At 37.3% G+C, this 26,701-nt stretch overlaps 1 protein-coding gene across 2 annotated transcripts in view; it reads right to left on the bottom strand.

The window, feature by feature from the left end:
• Positions 1 to 26,701, bottom strand: part of slc15a4 (solute carrier family 15 member 4) — an 85,114-nt gene that overhangs the window by 2,424 nt on the left and 55,989 nt on the right. Inside the window, exons 6-8 of one of the 2 annotated variants that reach the window (XM_059988233.1) lie at positions 24,663 to 24,818; positions 14,873 to 15,031; positions 3 to 3,972 (exon numbers count right to left, since the gene is read on the bottom strand). In XM_059988233.1, the coding sequence (XP_059844216.1) occupies positions 3,848 to 3,972; positions 14,873 to 15,031; positions 24,663 to 24,818 (440 nt within the window). In that variant the 3' untranslated portion in view covers positions 3 to 3,847. Of the gene's footprint in view, positions 1 to 2; positions 3,973 to 14,872; positions 15,032 to 24,662; positions 24,819 to 26,701 lie in introns of those variants that run through there. The other variant, XM_059988232.1, reaches the window with a different exon arrangement.

Genomic DNA, 26,701 nt, shown 5'->3' with positions numbered 1-26,701 from the left:
GGAGTCGGAGGAAAGAAAAATAATTGAACTTTAGAAAATTTCAGTATATTCAAATTAAGAAACTCTACAACATAAATGTTTTTCTAATATCAGTTTAAATCAATCATACTGGACATGTTGATGCTCCTTTAACCATGCACAGTAAAACTCTGGAAATCCTTATGGTTTGGCTTCTGGATCACTCATTCCTGTACATAGTTCACATCATCTGTACATTTGTGTATAGTAATCAGATCGACACAAACACAAAGTTGGCTGGGCTTGCAGCTGGAATCAACACCAGCAACAGCAGGGGCCAGGAATGTGGTCAGATTCGTACCAGAGGCAACATTTGAAGTCCTTTTACATTTTTAGTTTGACAAATAAGATGAAACGTATGAGCTGAAACTCACAGGGTTTGGTTTTCCATTTCCTTTAAAACTCATTAGGTTCACTGGAAAAATTATTATACCACTGTGTAAAACCATTTGAACCACAGAACGTATCTACACGGAGCACTGTCACAGGAAAGCAGCATCCATCATCAGGGATCCTCACCACCACCACCCAGTCCATGCTCGCTTCTCACTGCTGCCATTAGAACTCACACCAAGTTCAACAACAGTTATTTCCCCTCAGCCATCAAACTCTGCAACCAAATGGGATAACTTCATTCAACTCGATTGTGGGAATATTTCACTTTCAAGGATGCTTCACCTCATGTTCCCAATATTCAATATATTATATATAGGGAGTTTGCCCAGGAGAAAATTAAGCTCAGGGCTGTACATGTGACATACATACACTTTGATAATAAATTTATTTTGAGCTTTAAAATAAAGTATTTTGGGAAAACATATGTAACATACAACAATCTAAAAACGTTGCAATTCTGCTCCACCAATGACCCAAGGGTTCTGGATTAAAGTTTTACTAATGTATAGAATAGATGCTGGACACAATGACATTGAAAGTGTTCAAAAGTACAAATGCTGGATAAGATTGATGCAGTTCTAAAATAATTTGGCATGAATAATACAAGTAAAGACAAAATCGTACCTTACAGCCAATCAAGTCCTTTTGAAGTGAGTGACCATTGTATAAAATGCAGTAACCATAGTGAAATGGAATTAAATATTGTTAATCAGCCAGATTTAAGAGCAGCTATTTTATATATGCTACAGTACTTCACAAAAATGAAAGATGTTGAACCTAAATTAATCCCATGATGTTCATTTAGAAGTAAATTTAAAAATAATTTGAAAGCCAAAGTGTTAATTTCTATACATTTGTAAGTAAATCAGTATTAGAACACTTATTTTTGAAGATGTACATCTATTGCCTATCTATCTATGGCAACACCATATATGAATTTCAATTCTTGCTGCAATATTTATGTTAAAATACCATTGCTTTGGATTTCACTCTTATAGAAAACTGTCAACTATTCAATTGCACTTAATGTTCAAGCTGTTCACTTATAGAAATAGTCATTGTTTCAGATATACATTGCTTGAAAACAAATATAGGTAATCTCAGCAAATGTTTCATAGTTGGGAAATACCTGTAATCTGATTTCTCCGTAAGACACAAACTGTTTTCTATAGTAACTCAATTCATATCACTCTACAGACACTTGCTATAAGTCGTTCATTTCATTGAATGGTCACCCAAGCAGTACCCACAATTAAACTAAAACATTATCTACTGTATCTGGTATATCAATGAACACCATGAAACATTATTCAAAGCCTGAAAAATGCTTTAAAAATGTAAGGGAGAATTCACATAGCCAAATTTCTACACTGCAGGCAATTTATAACCCAGAGAGCTCTGTACACGTTTAGAATTACATTTCAAATTTCTAGATTTCTTTCAATTAATTATATCACTTATTTAAAAAAAATGCACTTTACTGCCACTGACACTTCTGAAGGATTACAATCCCTTCACATCCATCACAGTTAGTGTAATAACCTATATATTTAAGTCAAAAATGTAGCAACCATTGTCTTAACTAACTACACTGGGACTGAGGCAGCAAGGCAACTTGCACTTCTCTAAATTACAGGAAACTCATTAAAATTTGGGAACTAAAATATAGTACTATAATAAAATTATGCCTTCTTATGAGAATGAAATATCTGCATAATCTAAAACTGGGATCTCAATAATTTATCAAATTATTATTTAAGTTTCTTGCTAAACTAGAACAAGATACTGCTGCTTTTTATAGATGCTGAGAAATTTAACATCAGTATTGTTTTATTCCTCTGTTTGACAAATGAACTGTAATTGCTCAGCATCATGAAATATGGTGCAATTAAATCTAACAAGCTGTATATTTCTGATGCATAATATTAGGGATGTCAAAGCAGTAGTAGAGCTTTTTCCAAAGTACTTTGGAATAGATCCACCTTCCTTTTGGAGATGAATATAGGAAAAGCACATATACTGACCATTAGAATACCAATCACTTTCAACATTGTGATTTAAAGATATATTAGTATAACCTGAAGTTTATGCACATCTTCTTTACTTGGCATAGGAAAACAGGTAAAAAAAAGTCAGAACAATTGAACAAAACAAATACTCCTGAAATTGGAGGTGGGGGAAAAATCCCCCCAAATGATCCTTTTTTAAACAGAATGAGCACCGAGGATCACTGGTAGTGGGGTGAGTGATCAAGGAGTGAAAACACCAGAGAATGGGGTGAGTGAAAAGGAAGTACGAATCACATCTGGGATGAGCGAGAAGGGAGTAAGAACGACTGACAGTTGAGTGAGTGAGCAAACACTGAATGGTCCTGCTGAAGGGTTTCAGCCCGAAACGTCGACTATACTCTTTTCCATAGATGCTGCCTGGCCTGCTGTGTTTTTTGTGTGTTTTGACTGAATGAGGAAGATTCTTTTTATTCTATTTTCATTAACGGAAACTGGCCTCCCATGAAGCTTGAAAAAGGGAAGCTGAATTCTAGCCATGGCATTGTGAAGAGAAAAAGTTCAAGGAACTAAATAAGCAGACTATCAAGCTTAAGGCAGGAACACAAGATGGAACAAGTAAATAACTCCTTAGTGTGCAAAATTATTTTAGGCACAGATTATAGAATTATACCGATCTTAAAATTGCCAATACCATTTTATAACTGCAATTCCTATTTCGGTTGGAAGAAGACTCAATATTATATACCATTTATTGCTACAGTTTGAATTTTGATATATACATTCTCAGATGGAAAACAGCAAAAGTAATTGGTTTGCCTATACAATGGCATTCATCAACAAACTGGAACAACATAGAAGCAGATTTTTATTCATGTTACACAATGAATTTACAAGGAAGGTTAAAGACAAAAGTTGTTGGGTCTGTATAACAACAAGCCTAATTACATGGAACATTTAAGACACATATAGGCATGCTGGCTTAGTCTGAATAATTATCATAGGTATATCAAGAAGGCACCTCTGAACCACAGCAACATGTTGCAGGTTACTTACAAAACTTCTAAATATAGTCCTTCTGCATTACTCACACTGCAATCTGCAGCCAGTAATTCCTCTTTAAGCATTGTACTTTTGGACTGACTTAATAAACTAGAGGTTTCAGAAACTTCCGTAGCATGCTGCTACGGCATGTTTAAGCAGACGAAAGTACAACGCCATGGCTAAAAAAGAGGGAGGGGGGGCAGACTCCACGCCAGACTGAGACGCAGAGGAAAACTCCCTCTACCCAGCATCTTGTTAGCAAATGTAGTTGCTGGAGAACAAGATTGAGGGCCCAAGGGCAAGATTGCTATATCTGAGGGAAATGAGGAATTGCTGTTTTGTGTTTCATGGAGACACGGCTTACTCCAAACACACCGGATGCATCAGTACGACCTGAAGGCTTCTTCATATGCAGGATGGACCAAACTGCTGATACAAAGGTAGTAAAAGGTGGGGGCCTTTGTGGTGCTCAGGCATGGCAGTCTTGTTGTACTCTTGTTCCCCCAACCTGGAACATTTAACAATTAAGTGTCAATCATCTGTGATCCTAACCGCAGTTTACATACTGCCAAAAGGCAATGTTAATCAGGCACTCAAGATATTGAATGCTACCTTTACCAAATAAAAAACCCACTCTTGCACATTTCAATCATAGCTTCAATTAGGCTTCTTTGAAGAAATCTCAGCCCAATATCGTCAGCATATAACCTTGCAACACCAGGAGTCCCACTGCTACCACTCGACCATTGCTATACTATGATAAGGAATGCCTACCGTTCCATGCCTATACTGCATTTCAATTGGAGGCTAAAGAGCAAGGCTCCAGAGACAAGGGGATCTGAATGAATATACCATGGTTGAAGTGGACTATATAAAAACAGTCACAGACGAGTGTCCCCACAAAATCCTTCAGAGCTTTCCCCAACCAGAAGCCCTAAATGAACCATGAGATCTGCAAACTGCTAAGGGCAAGATCAGTGGCGTTCAGGTCTGGTGAGTAAGTAAAATGCAAGAGGTCCAGGTAGGATCTTCAGAAAGCCATCTCACATGTGAAGGGACTTCCACCACCCAGGCCATCCTTGCTTCTCGTTGCTACCATCAGGAAGGTGGCACAGGAACCTCAAGACTCACACCACCAGGTTCAGGAACAGATATTATCCCTCAACCATTGGGCTCTTGAACGAGTGGGGATAACTTCCCTCGACCCATCACTGAACTGCCACCCAACCCATGGATTCACTTTCAAGGACTCTTCACCTCATGTTCTCAATATTGATGGGCTATTTTTTAATTATCTCTCTTTTTTGTCTGTATTTGTAGTTTGCTGTCTTTTGCCCACTAGCTGTTTGTCCATCTTATTGAGGGTAGGCTTTCACTGATTCTATTAAGTTTCTTGGATTCACTGTGTATACCCGCAAGAAAATAAATCTACGGATTGTACACCGTGACATTCGTATAGTCTGATAATAAATTTACTTTGAACTTTTATCAACTCAAATCTAACAAGAAGTAAAAGGTCTTGATTATCAGCCCAACACAGCTTAAAATATAAGACTTGACTTTGTTTCATTCTTCATGTCCGGTGGTACATATTTGGGAGAGTGGGTGTGAGCTGAGATCAACTGGTTTACTTGCAATTTAGTGCCCATGATTAGATTGCAAAATTCATAAATTGCATCTTAATATTACATCTGATTATACACTGGAATAGATTTTCATAGTAAACTTATCAGGACTTGTTAGCTCCTCCAAGAGAACCACAACCTTCTTATAGGGTTTGGAGGCTTGCATGCCTCAAAAACCCAGAGAGCTAAAGTGGCTGGAGTCAGGGCCTTGTACTTTGATTTATGGTAGGGTCACACATGCCAAACAGGTCAAAGGGTAAAGGCCAGACTACGAGTGGTCCACTGGTCCTCCAGGTTTGGGGGTTCAGCTCAGGACTAACAACCCTGACTGGTCAAAACAAAAATTAAGAAACCACTATAGCTGTGTGTGACAGAGATGGAGGACCCCGATTTCTGCCCTAAACACCAATGGTGTAACAGACAATTACCAAAACTGTCAAGCCAGGCAGCATTTGTGGAAAGGAGTAAACAGTCGACGTTTCAGGCAGAGACCCTTCATCAGGACGACTGTCCACTCTTTTCCATAGATGCTGCCTGGCCTGCTGTGTTCCTCCAGCATTTTGTGTGTATTACTTTGATTTCCAGCATCTGCAGAATTTCTCTTGTTTGTGAGCAAAGTTGTCAGCAGCTTCAAGATTTCAATGTCCATGCTGCTGACAGTTATTCAGCACTCCTCAATGGAACGTAATATTTGGCGTCTTCTTCACTGTACTCAAGGGGAAAATGAATGTAGGTTATTTATGAACAGTTTCTATGTACAAAATGGGTAATATCTTCATGCTATATTACACGAGGTCCAAGAATTTCAAAATAGTATCCTTGGCATTAATTGATGCACAGTAAATTTAAAAAAAATCTTATTTAATTTTTGTGCACTGCAATTCCCTCAGATATGAAGGACATTGGTTTCTTTATCATTTTTCAGCATCAATTCAATCATGTTTAAATTTCCATCTTGTGCTGTATGTAGTATCAACAATGTTATTAGAAAATTTGACATATTACTCAAACAATATGGCCATATAACTATTGGCCACTTAGGATTCCTTTGTATTCATGCCTGTCATCAATCCATGTCAGAAGGAGGGAATTCCACCCCACAGAGATCACTGGATCTTTGCCGATAGCTTTCTGTGAAGTCAGTAGAGAGCACTTCAGAGCTGACAGCAAATTCTGGAACATGTTAAAGGTGCAAAAGACATGCTGGGAGCCAAGCGACATTATGTTTTTTTGTAGGACAACACAAACATGCTTTAACCTGACATCTGATATAGCTTGGCCTCTCTTCAGGGCATCTGTGACATGTAAGCATTCAGGATGGACTGGATCATGCTGCTCACTAGTTCACAACCCTAACTGCAGCTGTTTTGCAACAAGTAAAGTAGGAATGAGAAGGAGGCATGTGACCTGCTGTCTCACTTCTCAACCATGCACCAAGTCCAAGAGCAAAGACCAGGCACATTGATCTGAAGAGCAAGATATAATTTACATCTGTTTCCTCAGATATCTGTAGGAGGTCCCCACTTATTTGAATCAGGTTTCAAACATATAAAGAAGTTAAGTACAGGTAAGTTCTGATCTATTGTAAGTTATTAAATGTGCTTAAGAAATTTGAATCACTAAAATAAGTCAGAAGTCTTTTATTAAGGTATTTAATCTGCTTCAGTTGCTTTGAAATATCTTTGATTAGTTTAGAAAGATCTTTGCAATAAATTAAGGCATCAAAAATGCTTGGCACAGGAATAGGGTGGGTACGAGATAGGATATGTCATCTGAGCTAAGCATATAAAATGCTGGAGATATCAGGTCAGGAAATCTTTTAAATCAGAATAGAGTACCATCCATTACTGATGATAAATCTATGTAGCACCAGAGACTAAACATATCAATTGCTTAATTAAAAATATATGAGATGCCAAGTCATTTCTTAAGTAACTCAGGTATTAAAGCAGATAACATAATGAATAATTTTACCTACAAGAAATGTCTTGCAACAGACTGCCTGGATACTAAAAGGTAATTCTGACATAAAATAACAACAAAATAAACTTTGGCCCTGGACCTTTTTGGAATGGGGGGGGGGGAGAGGAGGGGAAATGTAAAAATCTTCTTCTGAAGTAGAGTCTGATAAATATCAGTCTATTTCAATATGAAAAGATAAATCTTTTTTTTCCATTCTAATTCAGCTTTCATCTGTATCTAGTAACTTTGTTATTTAAATTGGGGCTGTGTTTTTCAATATTTTCAAGTACTGGGAAAGATACCCTCAAGCATTCCATTATTTCTTGAACACAAATTTCTGAATAATTTCATTACATGAATCAAATTGCTGCTTTTTTCGGTCTAACTTGTGAGTAGAGGAACAATTGTCAGGGTGTACAGTAGATTATCTTAACTTTGCAGAAGTCTAGCGCCTAGTGAAAATATGATTGGAGAGTGTAGTAATGCCAGGCAGCATCTATGGAAAAGGTTCTCAGGACTGGTCTCAGCCAGAAACATCAACTGTACTCTTTTCCATAGATACTGCCTGGCCTGCTGAGTTCCTCCAGCATTTTATGCTAAACTATCATCAGTCATGGCAAAAAAATAATTATAGACCACAATCTGAATGCAGTACCTGCATGGAGCATAAAAAATTCCCTATACTACAGTACAATGTTTTTTGCATTGCACTGTATCTGGCAAATGCAAGTGTGAAAGGTCAGTAATCAGAAATGTTAATTCCATATGTCCACAGATGCTGCCAGTCTTGCTGAGCTTTCTAAATCTATTGTATTTATTTCAATACCACTGTAAATTCAGAACTCAAATGCTTGCACCTCAAGGATACCAAGTATGAACAAAATCAGGTTAAAACTGATGTACAGTTAGTGTCATATTAAGCTTGAACTTTAAAAGAATATGAAGCTTACAAGGGGGAAGATCATATACATAGTTGAGGATAGAATCTGGAGTTGGAATACAAGCATTGAGAGTTTTGTAAATGTTCATTTAGGTTAGATTTTCTTTTACGCCCTTTCTGACTGCAAGCCACTGTAATTTGGGGTATTTTAATTGTTTATACTTTTGGATCAGATTTGTTGTATTAACAGAATTGGTATTTGATATATTTCTACACTTTATTATCCTGATGTAATGCTAGTTCAGTACCAAACTGGTTAATTTGATATTCAGAAGCATATACTTCATGGAGTGTAGTATCAAGATGTCTGTTTCAAACGAGGTCTCTTGTATCAGAAAACCACTGTGTGGAGGAAGGTTGTAGCAGACACAAATAACATTATAAATGGTGAAACCCTGTTTAGTGCTTCACATGCTTGGCTGGTCCTATCAAAAAATTTGCGGAGGGAGAACTTTAAAACATTTTTAAAATCAGTGACTTTAATCCATTACATACAGGATGCGAAGGCTAAAATACTAACCAAAATCTGAAAATTATGAACGTGTTATGCCCAAGACAAAAGCTCATCTGTCAGCAGACATATAGGTTTGCACTTTTAGGCACTTGTTTATCTGTTTTCAGCATCCTTATCATTTTATTTCTTTTTTAAACTGTTAAATTTAACTATTACCTTTAATTTTTCTTTAGATTGCTAGAATCTGGAATGTTTCAAGTGATGATAATGTATTATTTTCTAGGGAAGGCATTTCATTGGCAGAATTTTGTCACTCTATTTTATATACAGAGCTAAATATAGCAATGATTGAGAAGTACAAAAGAACCCAGATGATGGAAAGGTAAAATATAGAGATCAATGACCCTTCATTGTACGTCTGAAAAGTCATTCATTTGAAGAGTTAGCAGAGTTTCTTTTTGGAAGAATTGCCTATCCAAGTATCCCAATATTTGTATACAAGTATAATGGTGGCTATGGATTGTTTTCCAATTGGGTTAAGGGAAGAAAACCCTCAATTAATATCACTATGGAATCCAATTCTTTTCTTCTTCATCCACCACTTTGAGAACTAAGTTTAGGAAAATGGCCTTCCTGAAGGACTCCAGCATCATTTCCAAAATATTCATTGGCTGTATGTGGGTTATGTATAAGCCTAGATAACAAGATGATCCAACTGGACAATGTGTGGCCAATTTCAAAAGTTATGTAGGTTTATAAATTGTTTTCTCCCCCCTTCCCTTCCACCTGTTTTCCCATTCCATTTGCTACTCTCGCAAAAGCTGGATACATAAAAAAACTATACATCTGATTTTATATTAAATAGGATTTTAGTACTCTCTTTAACTTCCAATATCTTAAGAAAAGATTTCACTTTAATCTTAATTTATCAACTTCCATGTTCCTGTCATTTACCAGTGAATACAAATTGTTCATTTTCTGAATTCTTGTCTATGACTGCAAGATATATTTTTTGGGAAATTGTTGTGTTGTCAGTATATAATTACACTTAATTTAAAACTGTCTAGTTTGGTGTTTGGGGGAATGTTTGTTTTTAATCACTTTAAAAACAAATGGATTATTTATTTGGGTGATTGTGACAGCACTGTTCATAACAGTCAGCATAAATCTATTACAGCATCAGTGACCTGGGTTCAATTTTGCCACCATCTTCAAGGGGTTTCTACACTGGCCCACGTCCATGTGGGTTTCCTCCAGGTGCCCGAGTTTCCTCCAATATTCCAAAGATGTAAGGGTTAGTAGGTTAATTGGTCGCCCTGGGTGTAACTGGCATTAGTTTATTATTGTCACGAGTACCAAGATACAATAAAAATCTTGCCATGCATAGTGTTCGTACAAACAAATTCATAACGCAGTGTATTGAGGTAATCAGTAACGTGCTGTGCTGTATGACGTAGTCGATCAAGGTCCCACGACCATGATTGTTCTTGGCAAATTTTTCCATGGAAGTGGTTTGCCATTGCCTTATTCTGAGCATCGTCTTTACAAGATGGGTGACCCCAGCCATTATCACCATTCTTCAGAAATTGTCTGCCTGGCATCAGTGGTTGCATAACCAGGACTTGTGATATGCACCAGTTGCTCATATGACCATCCACCACCTGCCCCCATGACTTCACATGACCCTGATCAGGGGTATCTAAGTAGGTACTACATCTTTCCCAGGGGTGACATGTAGGCTAGTGAAGGGAAGAAGTGCCTTACGCCTCCTCTGATAGACACACATTTCCACCCTGCCATTGAGGTGGAACAAGAGTAAACAACAATAATGCAGAATACAGCTGGAAAGAAAGTGCAGTGCAGGTGAACAATAAAGTGCAAGATCATAATGAGGTAAAATGTGAGGGCAAGAGTTCATCTTATCGTACAAGAGATCCATTCAAGAGTTTGATAACAGTGGGTTAGAAGCTGTCCTTGAGCCAAGTAGTACATGGCTTTAGGCTTTAGTATCTTCTGCACAATGGGAGAGTATCCAGGGTGGGTGGGCTCTTTGATTTTGCTGGCTGCTTTACTAAGAAGTATAGACATAGTCCACAGAGAGGAGACTGGCTGAGCTGTATCCACAACTCGGCTGTTTCTTGCACTTTGCAAATAGGTTACCAGGTCTTGGGTTGTTATCAGTGTTGGCCAGATAATGGAACTCGTCTCTGAGTTGGAAAGTCATGGATTTAAACTATCTTCAAGAGTCAAAATAAATAATCTCAAGTGACAACTCAGTGCAATACTGGTGAATACTTAGAGGTCAGAAGTGTCACATTTTGGATATAAAGCTAAACAGTTCAAATGGCATTATCTAAATTAGGGCAGTTTTCACAGTACTCTTACTCATTTTTATGTTCCCAAACTGATCAATTTTGTGTATGAGCTGCTATACCAACAAGGTATCACAAACACAAAGTTTTCCAGATCCTGCAGATGTGAACCACATCATAAGTAAGTTTTTTTTTCTTTAAATCATATCCTCTGCTGAACATTCTGCACCAGCTAATTATTAGTCCTAAATCCAAAAAAAACTGGTTGAAATATTGTAAACTATTTTCCGAAAGTACACTACAAAAATCAGTGGCATAACCTGGGGTTCATTGTCAGTAAAGTTTTTTGTAAAAGCTGCACTTCAACTGAAGTTCTGGATTTTCTCTTTCTGAAGTCACAATTAATTCTTAAACAAAATGTGCATTTCTAAATTATTCACTTATAAACCCAAAATATCCTCAAGTTTAGATCTGAATGCATGTTAAACATATTGATCTAAAAATTCCAGATATGTTTTAGCTTAGCTACAAATGACTTTATATCAGCAAAACTTGGGAACTGTTTAGAGATTTAGAAAAAAAACAAAAAATAAACCTTATTAATTTGGCTTCCATATATTTTAAAACTTAACACAAGTTATTTGAACTAAGTTATTTTGCCTCAACTATTACTATTCCTAAAAACGATGCAACTGATTACCCTGATTACTTTTATCTTATGACATCAAAGGAAGCCACTTTGAGTCAATGTCATCTCACAGAGTGATCCCATTCCCCAACAAATTCCCATGTCACAAACTCTTCCCACACTTCCATCATCTCACCCCAGATTTTTCCACTCACCAAGACAAGGGGGCAACGTACAGAAGCCAATCTGCATATCTTTGGCAGCTTAACATCAGCAAAGTACAGAGAGCATTCTGAGTGGCTGCACCAACACCTGGTATGGAGTAACCAATGCAATGGGTTGCAAGAGGCTGCACAGGGTTATAGACTCAGCAGCTCTCTCATTTGTAAAACTCTCCCCAACATCGAGGACATCAAGAATCGGTGCCTCAAGAAGGCGGCTTTCATCAGTAGGACCCTCACCATCTGGGACATGCTGTCACCTCATTACTACCATGACAGAGGAAATGAAGAAGATCACACTCAATTCTAAGTAGAGAAATTCACTTGTTCCACGTGCAAGGATGTGTGCCAGGAGGAAGACCAGTGGGGAGGGACGAACAGACAAGGGAGTCTTGTAGGGGGCGATCCATGTGGAAAGCAGAAAAGTAGGGGAGGGAAAGATGTACTACACTTGCTCCTATACTTTCTCCCTCAGTACCATTCATTGCCCCAGTCCTTCCAGGTGTGCTAACACTTCACCTGCAAGTCTTTTGGGGTCATATACTGTGCCTGGTGCTCCTGGTATGGCGTCCTGTACATCAGTGAGACCTGACAAAGATTGGGAGACAGTTTGACCGAGCACCTAGGCTCTGTCCGCCAGAAGAGGCAGGATCTCCCGGTGGCCACCCATTTTAATTCCGCTTCCCATTCCCTTATGTCAATCCATGGCCTCCTCTATTGTTACAATGAGACCACACTCAAAGTTGGAGGAATAACACCTTGTATTCAAGTCTGAGTAGCCTCCAACCTGATGGCATGAACATCGATTTCTTGAACTTTCTTAACTCCCCCCCCACCCTCTCCTTTACCATTCCCTGCCCCTTATCCCCCTTCAACCTTAACTACACGCCCGCCCATTGCATCCCTCTGGTGCTCTTCCCTCCTTTTCTTTCTTTCTTGGCCTTCTGTCTCTTTCACCAATCAACTTCTCAGCTCTTTACTTCATCCCTCCTCATCCTGGTTTCACCTATCACCTTGTGTTTCTCTCTCCCCTTCCCCAACTTTTAAATCTACTCCTCGCCTTTTTTCTCTAGCCCTGCCGAAAGGTCTTGGCCCGAAACATTGACTGTACTTTTCTCCCCCACAGATGATACCCGGCCTGCTGAGTTCCTCCAGAAAGTTGTGTGTGTTACTCAACTCAGAAACAGCTTCTTCTCTCCACCAAATTTTGGAATGGTGCATTAACCAATGAACATCATCTTCTTATTCTGCTTTCTTTTGCATTATTTAATGTTGCAATTTATTGATTTATGTCTTTGCAGACCACTGCTGTGCAAAACAAATTTCATGTCATACGTCAATGATAATATTCTGGTTCTCCTTCCATTATTTACTTTACCTTCCTTTACCCATTGAATAATGGCCCAATGGAGCAAGAGTGTGGATGGCTAACATTGTCAGTATTTTTTTCCACTATGCATTCCATTTTTTCCCCAACTGTTAAATCATTTGGCCCCACTGACTGTGAAAGCCAAGTTTGGACACCTGTCTAACAATCAAAACAACAAACACAGAGGTTGTTAGAACAAACGTTAATGTTATAGTGACTTAATGTTAGGATTGATTTAACCTACATATAATGACAACATGAAGATAATCAGATTCATATAACAGTAGAAACCAAACATCAGAATATTCTAAATGCACACCTATAAATAGCAATCTTTAAAAATTACTTTTTGATGATTTATGAGGAAAATAACCTACTTCAGCTTTTCACAACCAGATGAATTGCATGCTTTTCAAACCCTGCTCAATCAACCAAATTTCAAAGTGTGAAAAAAAAGGATTTTCATATTGGTTTCCTATCAATTACTCTAGCATTTCAAATAAATGACAAACATGCAGCAAAAGCTAAAATTCAATAGTTATTTTTCTGGAAATGGCTTTCAAGCAATCGCAATGAATGTTTCACATCACTGTTGAACAGAAGACAGACTCCCAAAGCTTGTATTAAAAATTTCAGTTCCTTTAGTCTCGAAATGATTGTCATTCTTCATCAGCTGTATTTAATTTTCACAAGGAAAAGTAACTTACCACATTACTTATATGCTTCTGCTACAGTTTATTTCTTATATTTGAACATCTCAATCAAGTTTCCTAGATGCTACCTGCTGGCATTTGACATCAACAAAATTTTCTCTGGGAAGGACTATAAATAAGCTTTAAACTTTACCAATTAAAATGTAGCATAATGAAAATTCTACTTCAGTTTTTCACTAGATATGCAAATTCTTTCTAAAATATTTGACTTATTCATTGCTTTAAACCTGTTCCCATTAACACAGGCAATACATATTCACCTATACCTTAAATACCTATAAATCAACCACACAAGGCAATTTTACTCCCTTCAAACTTAAGCATTATGCTTACTTTATACACCTATAGTGATGTTTATAATTTGTGATGTTAGCTTTCAACAATATACATGAATAATTTTTAGAGTTGTGGAGATAATGTACTCAGAGTGATAATCAGAAGCAGCCAAATTCATAACAACTTTACATTTTTATAGAACTATTTCAATTATTTAATAGGAATTTCTGACCACCTACTTGCTCTGCATTCAACCTTTGCAGAGAAGTGTATGAGATATTATCTAATTTGGTGTAATCTGTTTATTACAACAAATTAGCACTACAAAATGTTGGGCATTAACACTGATTATAGAGCTTACATATTAAAACAACTAATTAAAGAGTATTTTCAATCAATCACCCTTAATAAAAGTCAAGGAATAAAAATAAGCAGATTTTTTTTATATATGTGGCGAGCGTCAAAATCTAGGAATTAACCAAGATTGTGTTAATGTCTTGATATAGTTTTCTGTGAAGCAAAAATGTGTTTTAAAAAAATCCTTCACAGGAGCTTGAAGGATTGGGCAAAGATAATTATAATCACCAAATTTTCCTTTCAAATGTATTTTTTATTACAATTTGAACTTATACAGTACTTTGCAAAAATCTTAGGCACTTATATATAGTTAGGATGCCTGAGACATTTGCACAGTGCTGTATATTAAGCCTTTCCTGTTAGCAAATAACAACTAATAGTACTTAGTTAATACAAAGTTCAGTACTCTTATTTCTGTTTCCAACTTTCCTATTATCCTGTGCAAAATTCTTCAGCACCCTATCTATATATTTGCCTAAGACTTTTGCACAGTACTGTATATCTTGTTATATTCCAATTCCTCAAAATATTCCCAGACCTTGTTTACTCACCAAAGTCACTTTTGCAATTCATCCAACCAATTCCGTCAACTGTTACAAGGGCTAGAAGTCCTGAACCGACAAAGGAGCCAACTCCAGTGAAGAAAAAGAATAGACCCATGATGGCACTTTGCATAGATTTGGGTGCTGCTGAGTAGGCAAACTCCAGCCCTGAAAAGAAAGTGGTGAACGTTTTACTTGGAGCTCAACAGTTCCATGTAAGTGAGTGGACTGAATTTAGATTAATCTTCAGTTTGCAGAAATCACTTTCCCCTTTGAATAAAGTAGCAAGATATTTTCCATTACTAATCATCCATTCACAAACCAACTGCTATTTGAAAACTACATAGAAAACCATGCAGTGCCAAGTTCTGAAGTGGTCATCCCATTGACTTATTTTTTCTGATAACATATTAAGTACAATGCAAAATGGGATTAATAATCCCAGAGATCCCTTTTTAACTATCTAATTTAGAAAGAAAAACTCTTCTGATCAGAATAATCTGAATTTCAGATACAAGGTAATATGTTTTACCTTCCTCATAATTTTTAACAGAGAAGGCCTAGAGTACGTTTTAATACGCTAGAGCTGAAATCACAAAAGTTCAATGGCATGAACTTGAATTTCTCTGCATCGCACTGAACTCAACACACATTCTCCTAAGCATCACTAGGAAACATTGGTGTGTGTGTGTAGCAGGGAAGAGATTCTAAAAGTTCTGTGTGTGTTTAATGGGGGAAAGATTTCAAAAGATGTGAGGAAGGGCAGATGGGACATTCTGCGCACCACACATTGCTTAGAGATGGTGTGTGCGTAATTATGCACCTGACAAGGGTCAATAAGAAGTTAGGTTTAAGTTGAGCGGCGATGAGTGGGCCAGGATTACAGTGGGAGGCTTAGGCAAGAACAGGCAGACACTAGGGTGCTGATTTATTTGGAATCGTTTAGTTGATTGCAGGACTTAAGCTTTAGAAGTTACAGCCAAAGATACAAGAAACTCTATGAGAAGAGGCTGATTAAGTGACATCTGTGAGTATGAAACTCAAAGGTTTCAGAGAGAAGGCACAGGTAAGAACAGGCAAGTATTTTTGCTGTCTGTAAATCCTTTGTCTTTAATTCAATGTAGGTAGGATGGTAGTTTTTTTGGAATGTTTCTCCTCAAAGAAGTGGGATTTCAGAGTATCTAACAATCACCCTGATGACTACATTTGCAAGGAGAGTATCAGTTCCTAACTGACCAGATCAAGAAAATAGAGCTAGAGGTGGAGCTGGATGCAGTTAGGACCAAAACTTCATAGATGAAACTTTTACTGAGGGTGGTCACATCCAGTGTGCAGGCTTCCGATAAAAGATGGGTGACCACCAGGAGAAGCAAGTTCCCCTTTTGCCATTCCTCTCAGCAACAACATGGAGTTTAATCCAGCCATTGTGAAGTGTTGCACCGTGACAGGTCAAATGTACAGATACTGAGAAGTGTTGATGAGCAGAAGGGTCTTGTTGTCCAGTTCACAGCTCCCTGAAAGTGGCTATAACAGGTTTATAGGGTAATTAAAAAGGCATATAACATGCTTACCTTTATAGTTGAGACTTCAAGCTCAAAGGTCAGAAGGTTATGTTGTCACTTATGCTAAACTAGTTAGCCTGCATCTGCAGGATTGCACAGCTCTGGTTGTCCCATTACAAGAACTATGTTTAGACTTTTGCGAGGGTACAATAGAGGTTTACCGGCTACTGCCTGTATTAAAGGCAGGTGTATAATGAGAAGTTGGACAAACTTAGGATGTTTTTGCTGGAGTGGCAGAGGCTGAGGGGAGATCTGATAAGATTATGAGAAGCACAGATAGAGTAGACAGACAGTATCTTTTTCCATTTTGTGAAGAAAAGGGAAAGATATGGACATTATGCAGGCAAAAGCGATTAGTTTAGTTGCCCATTTGATTACTAATTCAACTGGTTTGGCACAACATTGTGGGCAACAGGGCCTGTTCCTGTGCTGTATTCTTCCATGTTATAATCTTTATATTCCGTTGGCCAGAGCCAAGAAAATTTGACCTATAGCAACCCATTTTGACCGAATGTAAAAGTTATCCTTCAAGGATTCACTTTGTTATACATTTGGCAGAAAAAGGATTTTTTTTTTATTAAATCGGGCAATTCAATCAACTGAATAGTCTGAAACATTTTTCAAGTCATGATATTTTGAAAGTTGTCCACAGGTGATGGGATCCAAGAGATGCTCCTGCGAACAGTACATCTACTGCATTACCTTCAATGCAATAAAACACTTCCAGACAACCTGTGGTACATTAATCAAATAAAATTTGGCAATATGCTGCAAAGAGATAACAGGAAAGTTAAGATGTACTAAAGTCTTAAAAATAGGAAAAAGATAAAGCATTGGGATTTTGGAAAGAACCTTGGAATTCAGAGCTTTAGCAGAGGAAACCAAGTATGAAGGAATCTTTAAAATTGAAGATGTTGAAGAGATTTAACTGGCAGAGTGCACTCATGCAATAATTGAAGGGCTGTAGAAAATGGTATAGACTGAAGAGTGATTACATAAGAACTTATAAAGGAAGGAAGTGTCTCAGACACCTAAAAATAGGCTCAGGAACAAAGATTATGGTTGAGACCGAACAGATGCATTGATCTTCTAATTAGTGTCTTCACTGCACTTCCACAGCCTATAGCTTTCTAGCAGGAAAGTTCTGCTTATTCCATTCTGGATAACAGTAGTAGTCTAACACTGCCGTGAGGCAATCTAGACTCAAGAACATGTCAATGAGGTAGAGCTATGTAAGTGAAGCAATGTTTTCTTCCCCCCCCATATGAAAATTAGTGGAAATAGAGGATAGTTAATCAAGAGTCTGCGGGCGTTTAAAATTTGCTCTGTCGTTTACTTTGCCTCTTACCTGTATTCGATTATCACAGAAAAATGTGACCTTCACATTCAAGTAGTGAATACTGTACATCTTCAGTATTGAAGGTACATCCTTAGAAAATAGAAGCATGGTTTTTGTGCATAATATGCACATAAAAATCACTTTGCATGTTTTAACATAAATTACTGGAATCTTGCTCATCAGGAAACTTGGCCAGCTACTTCAGATTGCATTTCATCTTAGTGCAAGTGTTAGTTGTTTATATTGTAACATCTTCAATGTGCACATTCTCCATTGCCCATGTTTTTCAATTTCAGAAAAAAACAAACACTGCACTGAGGAAGCAACAATGGCAGAGATAAAGCATCCTCATTGTGACATGTATTCTTTGCCTTCTCATTGTGCTTGTCTGCGGAATGATCAATGGAGTGTTTGGGTAGATCAGTTCTGAGAGTGTCATAGCCTGAAGCAGCCTTTCATTATAGACATCAGAGCTCTTACCTGACTACATGATGAAAACGTTGCTCACGGTATCTTGGGGCCATTTAGTGCATAGGAATGGATGTGAGCGCAGAAATGCAGGGACAGGACGCAGCCAGGCAGTGCAGATGTGCATTGGTTATCTTTCATGGCTCTACTGGTCTGTTGCTGTGACCAGCATAAAAAGCATACTTCAAAGTTGAGAGCACATCACCCTACTTTCCAGTGGCAATGACATGGCAGTGGAGATGCCTGCAGGCAGCTAACATTGATAGATGTTCAAATAGTTTTTTTAGTTTATTGATGCAAGTGAAAATATCTATAGAGACATGAAAGGAAAGACAGGACTGACAACTCAGTACACTAGGGGTAAAGAATATTCCAATGTGATAAGGAGGGATGGAGGTGAGGGGTACTGAATATAAAAGTGCTGGCATTGCACTATTGATTATGGAGTCTATTACTATAGTAATAAAGCAGGGTATTATCAAATGTGGCCAAATGGGTAGAATGTATGATACAAAAAGGGCAATTACTTTGCCAGTGCTAATCACAGAGAGATGTCAAAGGAATGTTATAGTGGTAGGGGACTACCACTCCCCAATATTAACCATGCATTAGCAGTCCAGAGGTGTGGGATATTTATTGTGCATTCAGGAAAGCTTTCTGAGCCAGCTTACCAAACAGAAAGGGTATTTACGGATTAATCCTAGGGAATGTGGCTGGGAAAGTGGTTGCACCATCAGTGGGAGCGCATTTCAAAGATGGTGACCAGATCTAAGCTTCAAGGTAAAGGGATAAGAATGATCCAGAGAGTAAAGTCCTAGATGACTCGCAAATACAGACCAGGCAAAAGTAGACCGGGAGTAACTACCTGTAGATAGTGAACACAATTGATTCTGTAACTACTGGGAATCCAGAGCAACACACACAAAATGCTGGAAGAACTCAGCAGGTTTGGCAACATCTATGGAGCAGAATAAACAGTCAATGTTTCAGGCTGAGACCCTTCATCAGGACTGAAAAGGAAGCGGTGAAGAATCCAGAAGAAGGTGGTGGGGGGAGGAAGGAGAGGGAGTCCAAGCAGGTGGATGATAGCTGAAAGCAAGTGAGGGCGAAGGTGAGTGAATGAAGTAAGAACCTGGGAGGTGATATATGGAGGTAATAACTGGCTGAAGGAGGAATCTGAGATGGGAGAAAGGAAAAGAGGAAGTCCACCCAAGGGAGGTGACGGGCAGATAATAAGACAAAAGTTAGAGGGGGGCTGGAATGAAGAAAGAGAGAAAGGGTCTCTGTTTTGCAGATAGGTAGGTATACAAATGGAAGGCATTATAAGTGAAATCGTTTGGGGGCCACTAAGTTACTATGTGGGTGAAAAGAAATGACAACTAATGCAGGAAATCCTGGAAATGAAAGGATACAGAAGGACACAAAACATAATACAGTATATAGACTTAGATGAATGAAAACAAGGGAAACTTCAAGAGCATGAATAGCATAGGAAGACTCTTGAAAAGCAGGCGGTAGTGGGACGCAAGATGGCAGACAGGATTCAGAAAAATGTGAGTTTTTTTTATTTAAAAAAGAGTAGATTAAGGGTATGGGGGTAACTGGAGCATGAGTACGTTCCATTAGGAACAACAGTGGCAATCTGCATGTGGAGCCAGAAGATACGTGCAAGGTTTTAAATGATAACTTCTCACCCTGTATTGACCAAGGAAAAGCATGTTGTTGCTGGAAACCTCTAGGAAGGGGTTTTCCATTAAATTTTGAAATTTTAGAACATGCTATCTTGAAAAAGCAGGTGGTATTAGATGTCATAGCAATCTTTAAAACATTGATAAATCCTAAAGCCCTGATGAGACACATGCCAAGCTGCCACAAGAGGCAAGGAAGGATGCTGCTGTGGTCCGAACAGAATTTTAAATGGCAAGCTGCAGTTGACAGGAGGATGGCAAATGTGTGGTAGCTTCATTCATTGACTAATAAGTTGGTAAAATGGCAGGAGTAATGGCAGGTGGAATTTATTACACTTTGAGGATTAGGGAGGGCAAGATAATGAACATTGGGGACACTAAAGATTACTGAGGAACAAAAAGACCCCGGAGTACAAATCCAAAGATATTTGAATATGGCAGCACAGGGCAGATAAAGTGGTGAAAGGTAATGTATGGAATATTCACCTCTGTTCATCAGAACACAAAATATATAAGCATAGAGATTATGGAACCTAAAAGATTGGTTAGGTCGCACCACAGGAAGTGTATGATTGCACTAGTGGGAGTGAAGAGGGGAAGAGAGCACTTCACTTAGGAGGAGAGCCTGGATTTGTTTTCCTTGGAGCAGGGCAAGATAGAGGCATTATAAATTATGAGGGACAGAGTAGGCACTAGGAAACTTAATCTGCATTTCAGGGCTGTCAAAACCAAAGGACAAAGATTTAGAGTGAGATGATTTAAAGGGAGTCAAAGCAATAATATATTCATTCTGGCAGTTAGAATCTTTAAAAAAGTTCAAAGTAGTATTTATTATCAGAATACATATACATGTCGCTACGTACAACCTGAGATTCTTTCTCATATGGGTATACTCAGCAAATCTAGGGTAAGTGAGAGATCAAGTACAGTGTAGAAGACAACAAGCTGTGCAAATGCAGATCTAAATAAATAGCAATAAATAATGAGAACATGAAATAATAAGATACCGATGGTTGGTTGCGGGAACATCTCAATAGATGATTGCCGTTATCCTCTTCTGTTCAGGAGCCTGATGGTTGAGGGATAGTAACTGTTCTTGAACTTGCTGATGGGAGTCCTGAGGTTTTTGTATCTTCTGCCTGAAGGCAGCAGTGAGAAAAGAGCATGGCCTGGGTGGTGGGAATTCCTGATGATGGATGCTGCTTTCCTTCGACAGCATTTCATGTAGATGTGCTTAATGGTTGGGAAGGCTTTATCCATGGTCCGCCAAATCCACTACCTTTTGCACCATTTCTCCAAGTACATAAAATATGTGGAGGTTGGTACCCTCACAATATTTCGCCATCTAACGCTTTAATTAACAAGGCATAGATTTATACGCAAATTGGGTTGGTTAGGGCAGGCTGACACGAGACAGTAGTCCTAAAGAACCTGTTTCTGTGGCACATGACTCTGATGAGGTAAATTTCACCAATGTAGTTGCAGCAGGTCCCCAAACTGTGTACCAACATGAATTCTTCACATAAAAAACACAAGAAACTCTGCTTGTGTGCAAAAATGTAAAGGGTAAAATGTTGAATGGTGGGCAGAAATATTTCTGATTTGTTTTACTACAATAATAAAAAAAACCCTTCAGAGGGAAGTCTTTATATTTCCTCCTTTATATTCTGGGTGACAAATCTTTTCCAAAATCAAATGTTGAGTAGTTTCAAGGATGCAAAATGGCCCCAGATTCAACCTGAAGTATCATTTTAGAGGCTTTTTAATTGGGTAAGCAATTCAACAAACTGAAGTTCCTGATGTGACGTTTACAGTGTACTCTTATTTTTGTTAATTGAATCAAGACCAATTAATATGAATGGATTGCTAACTGATCTACATTTTCTTGATATCCTCATTCTGGAGAAAAGCAGAGTAGACAGCTTTTACAGAGATATGCACTGGAAATAATTGCTCTTGAAAGCAAGAGAGATGGCTTATATGCACCATTTAATTGTATTTATATTTTGTAACATGCAATGATTGAAATTAGTAAAATATCTTAAAAAGCCTTGGAAAAAAATAGGCTTCAACCAAGTTTTATTTAAAAAAAACCCACAAGGTTTGATGTTGACTATCTGCCAAGACCTTGAGATATTGGATGTTTGACTAAAAAGGAGAAATTATTGTGATACAACCAAGTGTATGCTGCATTCCCATTACTGGTATCGATTTCAATAATGCCTTATAAATCACTTCACCAGATTGATAACAACATGCAGTTATTACCTTGCAGCTTCCTTAATGATCATTAAAATTGATAAGTAAAGATAAGTCCCAGACAGAACAGACATTCATTTAGCATTGAGATAATTAAACAGTCCAGTTTCCACCTGATAGTAGTGGTAGTGAAACAAAAGGGTTCATGTATTTGCTTATGGCAACTTGATTTAAAATATTTGAATATTTGAAAATTTAAATTGTTACTATTAGTATTACTCTACTGTTCCCTCTAAAAGGCACTGGTCAAGATTCATTGAAACTAGATAAAATAATGAACTATTTAGTATCTTCTTGTTTAATAGCAATGAAACAGATGCATCATACAGAAATTAAAATGAAAGCCTGACCTCTACCTGTAATTCCTGCAATATGCAGGAGAACTACCTACACATGAGAACAACATTTGAATGAGAAGCAAATGAGAGCTTACAAAATTCTAATTCAATAATGTGGTGTTGACAACACAATACCATCAGCAAAATTTCAGGAAAACTCACTGGCGGGCGAGCATAACAATTTATTTCCATTTGAACAGCACGTTTTCCCTAAGGGTGTAGGTACAGATGTAAGCCTTCCTAATTATTTTTCTATTAAAGGACTGTGGGAATCAATAGTCTATTGATAAATTCCACTTTGATAAGTAGCCTTAGAGAATCACAGGATGATTACAGCATAGAGGACCCAATTTGTCTCAGGTCCACACTTGCTCAATGTAAAGTAATCCAGCTAGTCCCATTCCTGATTCCCTGCAAATTCTTCCCTTTCAGACTTATCCCGTTTGCTGAGGAAAAACATATTTACTCTTCACTTTTGGTTCGTTTGCCAATCGCCCACGTTCACTGCCCCTTGGCCCTTGAGAACATTGAGAACAATTTCTCTTGATCAGCTCCATCTATAATCGTCAAGTTTTTAAATACCTCTGTATGGGAAACCCCTTCTGTTCCAAAGTGAATTATTTTTACTTTACCAGTCTGTTCCACATCAATAAAGTCTCTCATCACTGGAGGTTTTTTGATAAATTACTTCTGCATCTTTTTCTAAAGTTCAGTGCCTACTACTGGGATATAATACTCCAGTTATGGCTGAACCAGTGTTTCATAAAAGTTTATTTATGACTTCTTTGCTTTTGTCATTTATGCTCTATTTATAAAGCCAAAGATCATACAATTTTAATACCATTTTCAACGTAGAACATATCTGTGCATATAGAACCTAGTTCTGTAGAATTGTGACTTCCAATTTACTACGTATTTTTGTATTCTTTCTTCCATAATGTCATATTGCATATATTTTTACATTAGATTTAATCCACCATCTATTCAACCAGTTTTCTTCACCAGGCCTATTACTACCATCTCTTCTCAGATGATTCAACCTCAGGTTCAGCATTCTGCAAATTTGGAAAAATGTGCCCTGTACACCCAAGTCATTGTAACATCCTATTATTCATCCCAGTAAATTCTTCCCACTGCAAAAGTGACCTTTCATCACTACTATACTTTTCTCTGTCATTTGTTCCGTCAAACAACTGCCAAGGTAGTTGGGTGTAGTTTGCCTTTAAACCCATGGTAGCTTACACTAATAGAGGGAGTCCAAGTGATAGCTAAATCTGTCCCCAATTATCCTTTATAAAGCTTTTTACATCAAGAGATTTAAATGAACAGTCTATAGTTATTGGCAGTTTTCCTAGATTATTTTTGAAGGTTATAACACTTGCATATTTTAAGCCCTTTGGCATCAGTCGCTGAACAGCACCCCCACAATCAGCAGATCAAACATTTTGACCAAGGTCTCTCAACTTCCTCAGCAACCTAGTATGCATATTCCATTCCAGAGTTATGCACCTAGCATTTCTAAATTTCTCCCCTATCTGATTCAGAATGTCATCTGCATTTCTTTTTGCTGACATTCCAATCATATCTTCCTTGATGAAGACTTTTATTACTCATTTACTACTATAGCTTTTGACTTCATGAGTACATTTGCTTTCATGAGTACATTTGCTATTTTAAACAAAATTAGTTACTTTTAAAAGGTTTAATACAGTAAACTGGTGATGCTGATTTCTTTATAAAGTCAGTTTGCCCTCTGTCATAAGTCTGGACAAACAAAATATTAGTAAGCAAAACAGTAAACTTTTGACATATAAGCTAACAATATCTGTTCTGCTATACCGCTGGTTTAAACCTCAGCTTAATGCAAATTTTTAACTTAAAATATTGCAAGTTCAAAGAGATCAATTTTCTGGGTTAAGATATGCATACACAGCACCTAGAAATAATTCCAAGTCTGGCATTCAAACTCATCTGACAGAATATCTACAAGCACATGATCTTCTGGACTAGTTAAATTATCATGTTGATTTAGAGCAGTATGGCTTAAGGCCATATATTCAACAAGAACTTTTGTACATAACATCAGGATGCATAACAAAAATTTACATAAAATTAAATCTAATCATATTGTTTTTCCACACGTACCTGCTATACTTGCAAATATTTCACTGATCCCAATCATCACATACTGTGGAATCTGCCACCATATTGATAATGGTGCGGCATTATACCATACATCCCCGATTTGTTGTAAAATCGTGCCGTTTTTCAGGCTATTCAAACGCTGGTCTTCCAGAATTCCTAACAAGGAGAAATACAAAACAGCTCATTATGCAAACAGTGAAACATGATTTTAAATGAACCAACATACACTCAACCAGTTAATTTTCAAAGCACTAGCTTAGATCATTTCCATTTTATTTTAAGTAACCAATAAGATCCTTTTGTGTTTATTTTTGTTCCTGAAATTTCAATTGTCATGATCATGTAAATAACAATATAGGAAAAATATATTAAAAATTAAATTCAATCAAAAATTCAAAGCTAATAAGAAGATATGCCAAGTAGCTTCATTGAATCATCCATTATTACCATTAACTGCTTTATAATGCTCTTCACATCGAGTCCAGGTTTAATTGGAATAGTTTACTGGCATTGACTAACAATGATGAAAATTGCAAGTAGAGATTGTTAATGATAAAAAAAAGTATGCTTCCATGGCAATGATACGCTACATAAACTTGAATACATAGTATTCAAGTGTTAAAACTGAAATATCTAAACAATAAAGAACTTATTGAACCAGAGGAGAATAATGTCACTCGCCATATCACTAAACAATTCCCAGAACCTATGGATTCGCATTCAAGGACTCTTCATCTCAGGTTCTCGATATTAATTGTTTATTTATTATTATTTTTCCCTTTTTCAAATTTATACAGTTGTTGCCCTTTGCACATTGGTTGCTTGTCCAACCTGTTGGATGTGGTCTTTCATTGATTCTACTGTGTTTCTTGGATTTATTGTGTATGCCTGCAAGAAAATGAATCGCAGGATTGTATATAGTGAAACACATACTTTGGTAATAAATTTACTTCGAACTTTGAATTTTGAACTTCGTAAATCTAGATTAGCTATTTAAACTTAAAAGCAAACTAATTTTAAGATGATTCAGAAACGTTTATTTTCAGTTACGTTCTGAAACCTAGGAATACCGTCACTTGTGTTGCAGGAGTGAGGTTATGTGTTTATATTCTCAACAGGAGAATGAAGTTCTAAAATTCATCAAAAGTTATTAAACTAATCCAAAGTTCCTCCATTAAAATAGCTAATTTTGACATTCTTCAAGTACCTTTCACCTGCAGTACATAATTAAACAATTATTTCCAGAAGTGACAGACACGGTCATAGAAGGATAGGAATCAGTTTGATAGGAGCCAGACTTGTGTCTTAACATAAACAAAATGACTGATACCTAAAAGCTGTAATAATAACTGAACAATGAAAATACTCAGCAAGTCAGGCAGCATCAGGGTAGTGAAAGAATTAAAATTAAATTCCATCAACTGCTTCTCTTTCAACAGAAGCTGAACTTCCTCCTTTTATAAAACTGAAGAAAATAAAATGGAATATACCTGGAGCTTAATAGTGTTAAAAGTGTATGTTTTAAGGCCAAGTGCTTAAAGTTCAATGAAAAAATATTTTGAGTACAAGATTTTTAACACTAGTTAACATTTGTTAACATACTTACAGGTGAAAACAGTTTACCAGCAGTTAGATAGCATTTAATTCTGCCAGAATGTGGAAAGCAAAAGCTTGGACCTGTAATAAGGTTTTAAACTGAGTATTTAGGACAGGCGATTGGATTCTAGTGAGGAAAAATTTTCAAGAGAAAAGACAAAGCCATTGTACCAAATTGATCAATTATAATCAGGGTTTGTCAGGAAGTGAATCTACCACAATGAAAGTCAGAGCAGGGAATAGTACAAAAATAACAAATTTGAAGGGTCCTTTATCCAAATGCACACAACATTCCTAACTGTACACATGATTTAATGGCACAGAAGAATTTGACCCAACAGCCATTACAAGGTCACAATGCAAAGTGACCAAGTTTGGGAATTAAATGTTCCAGGATACTTAACGGGCAAAGTGAAAAGGTAGATAAGGGTAGCAATAATTTT

This window comes from Hypanus sabinus, chromosome 13 (assembly GCF_030144855.1).
Source record: "Hypanus sabinus isolate sHypSab1 chromosome 13, sHypSab1.hap1, whole genome shotgun sequence".
NCBI classification, from domain to species: domain Eukaryota; kingdom Metazoa; phylum Chordata; class Chondrichthyes; order Myliobatiformes; family Dasyatidae; genus Hypanus; species Hypanus sabinus.
The sequence above is the reverse complement of the archived record's forward strand: the minus strand, read 5'-3'. Positions and strand labels throughout refer to the sequence as shown.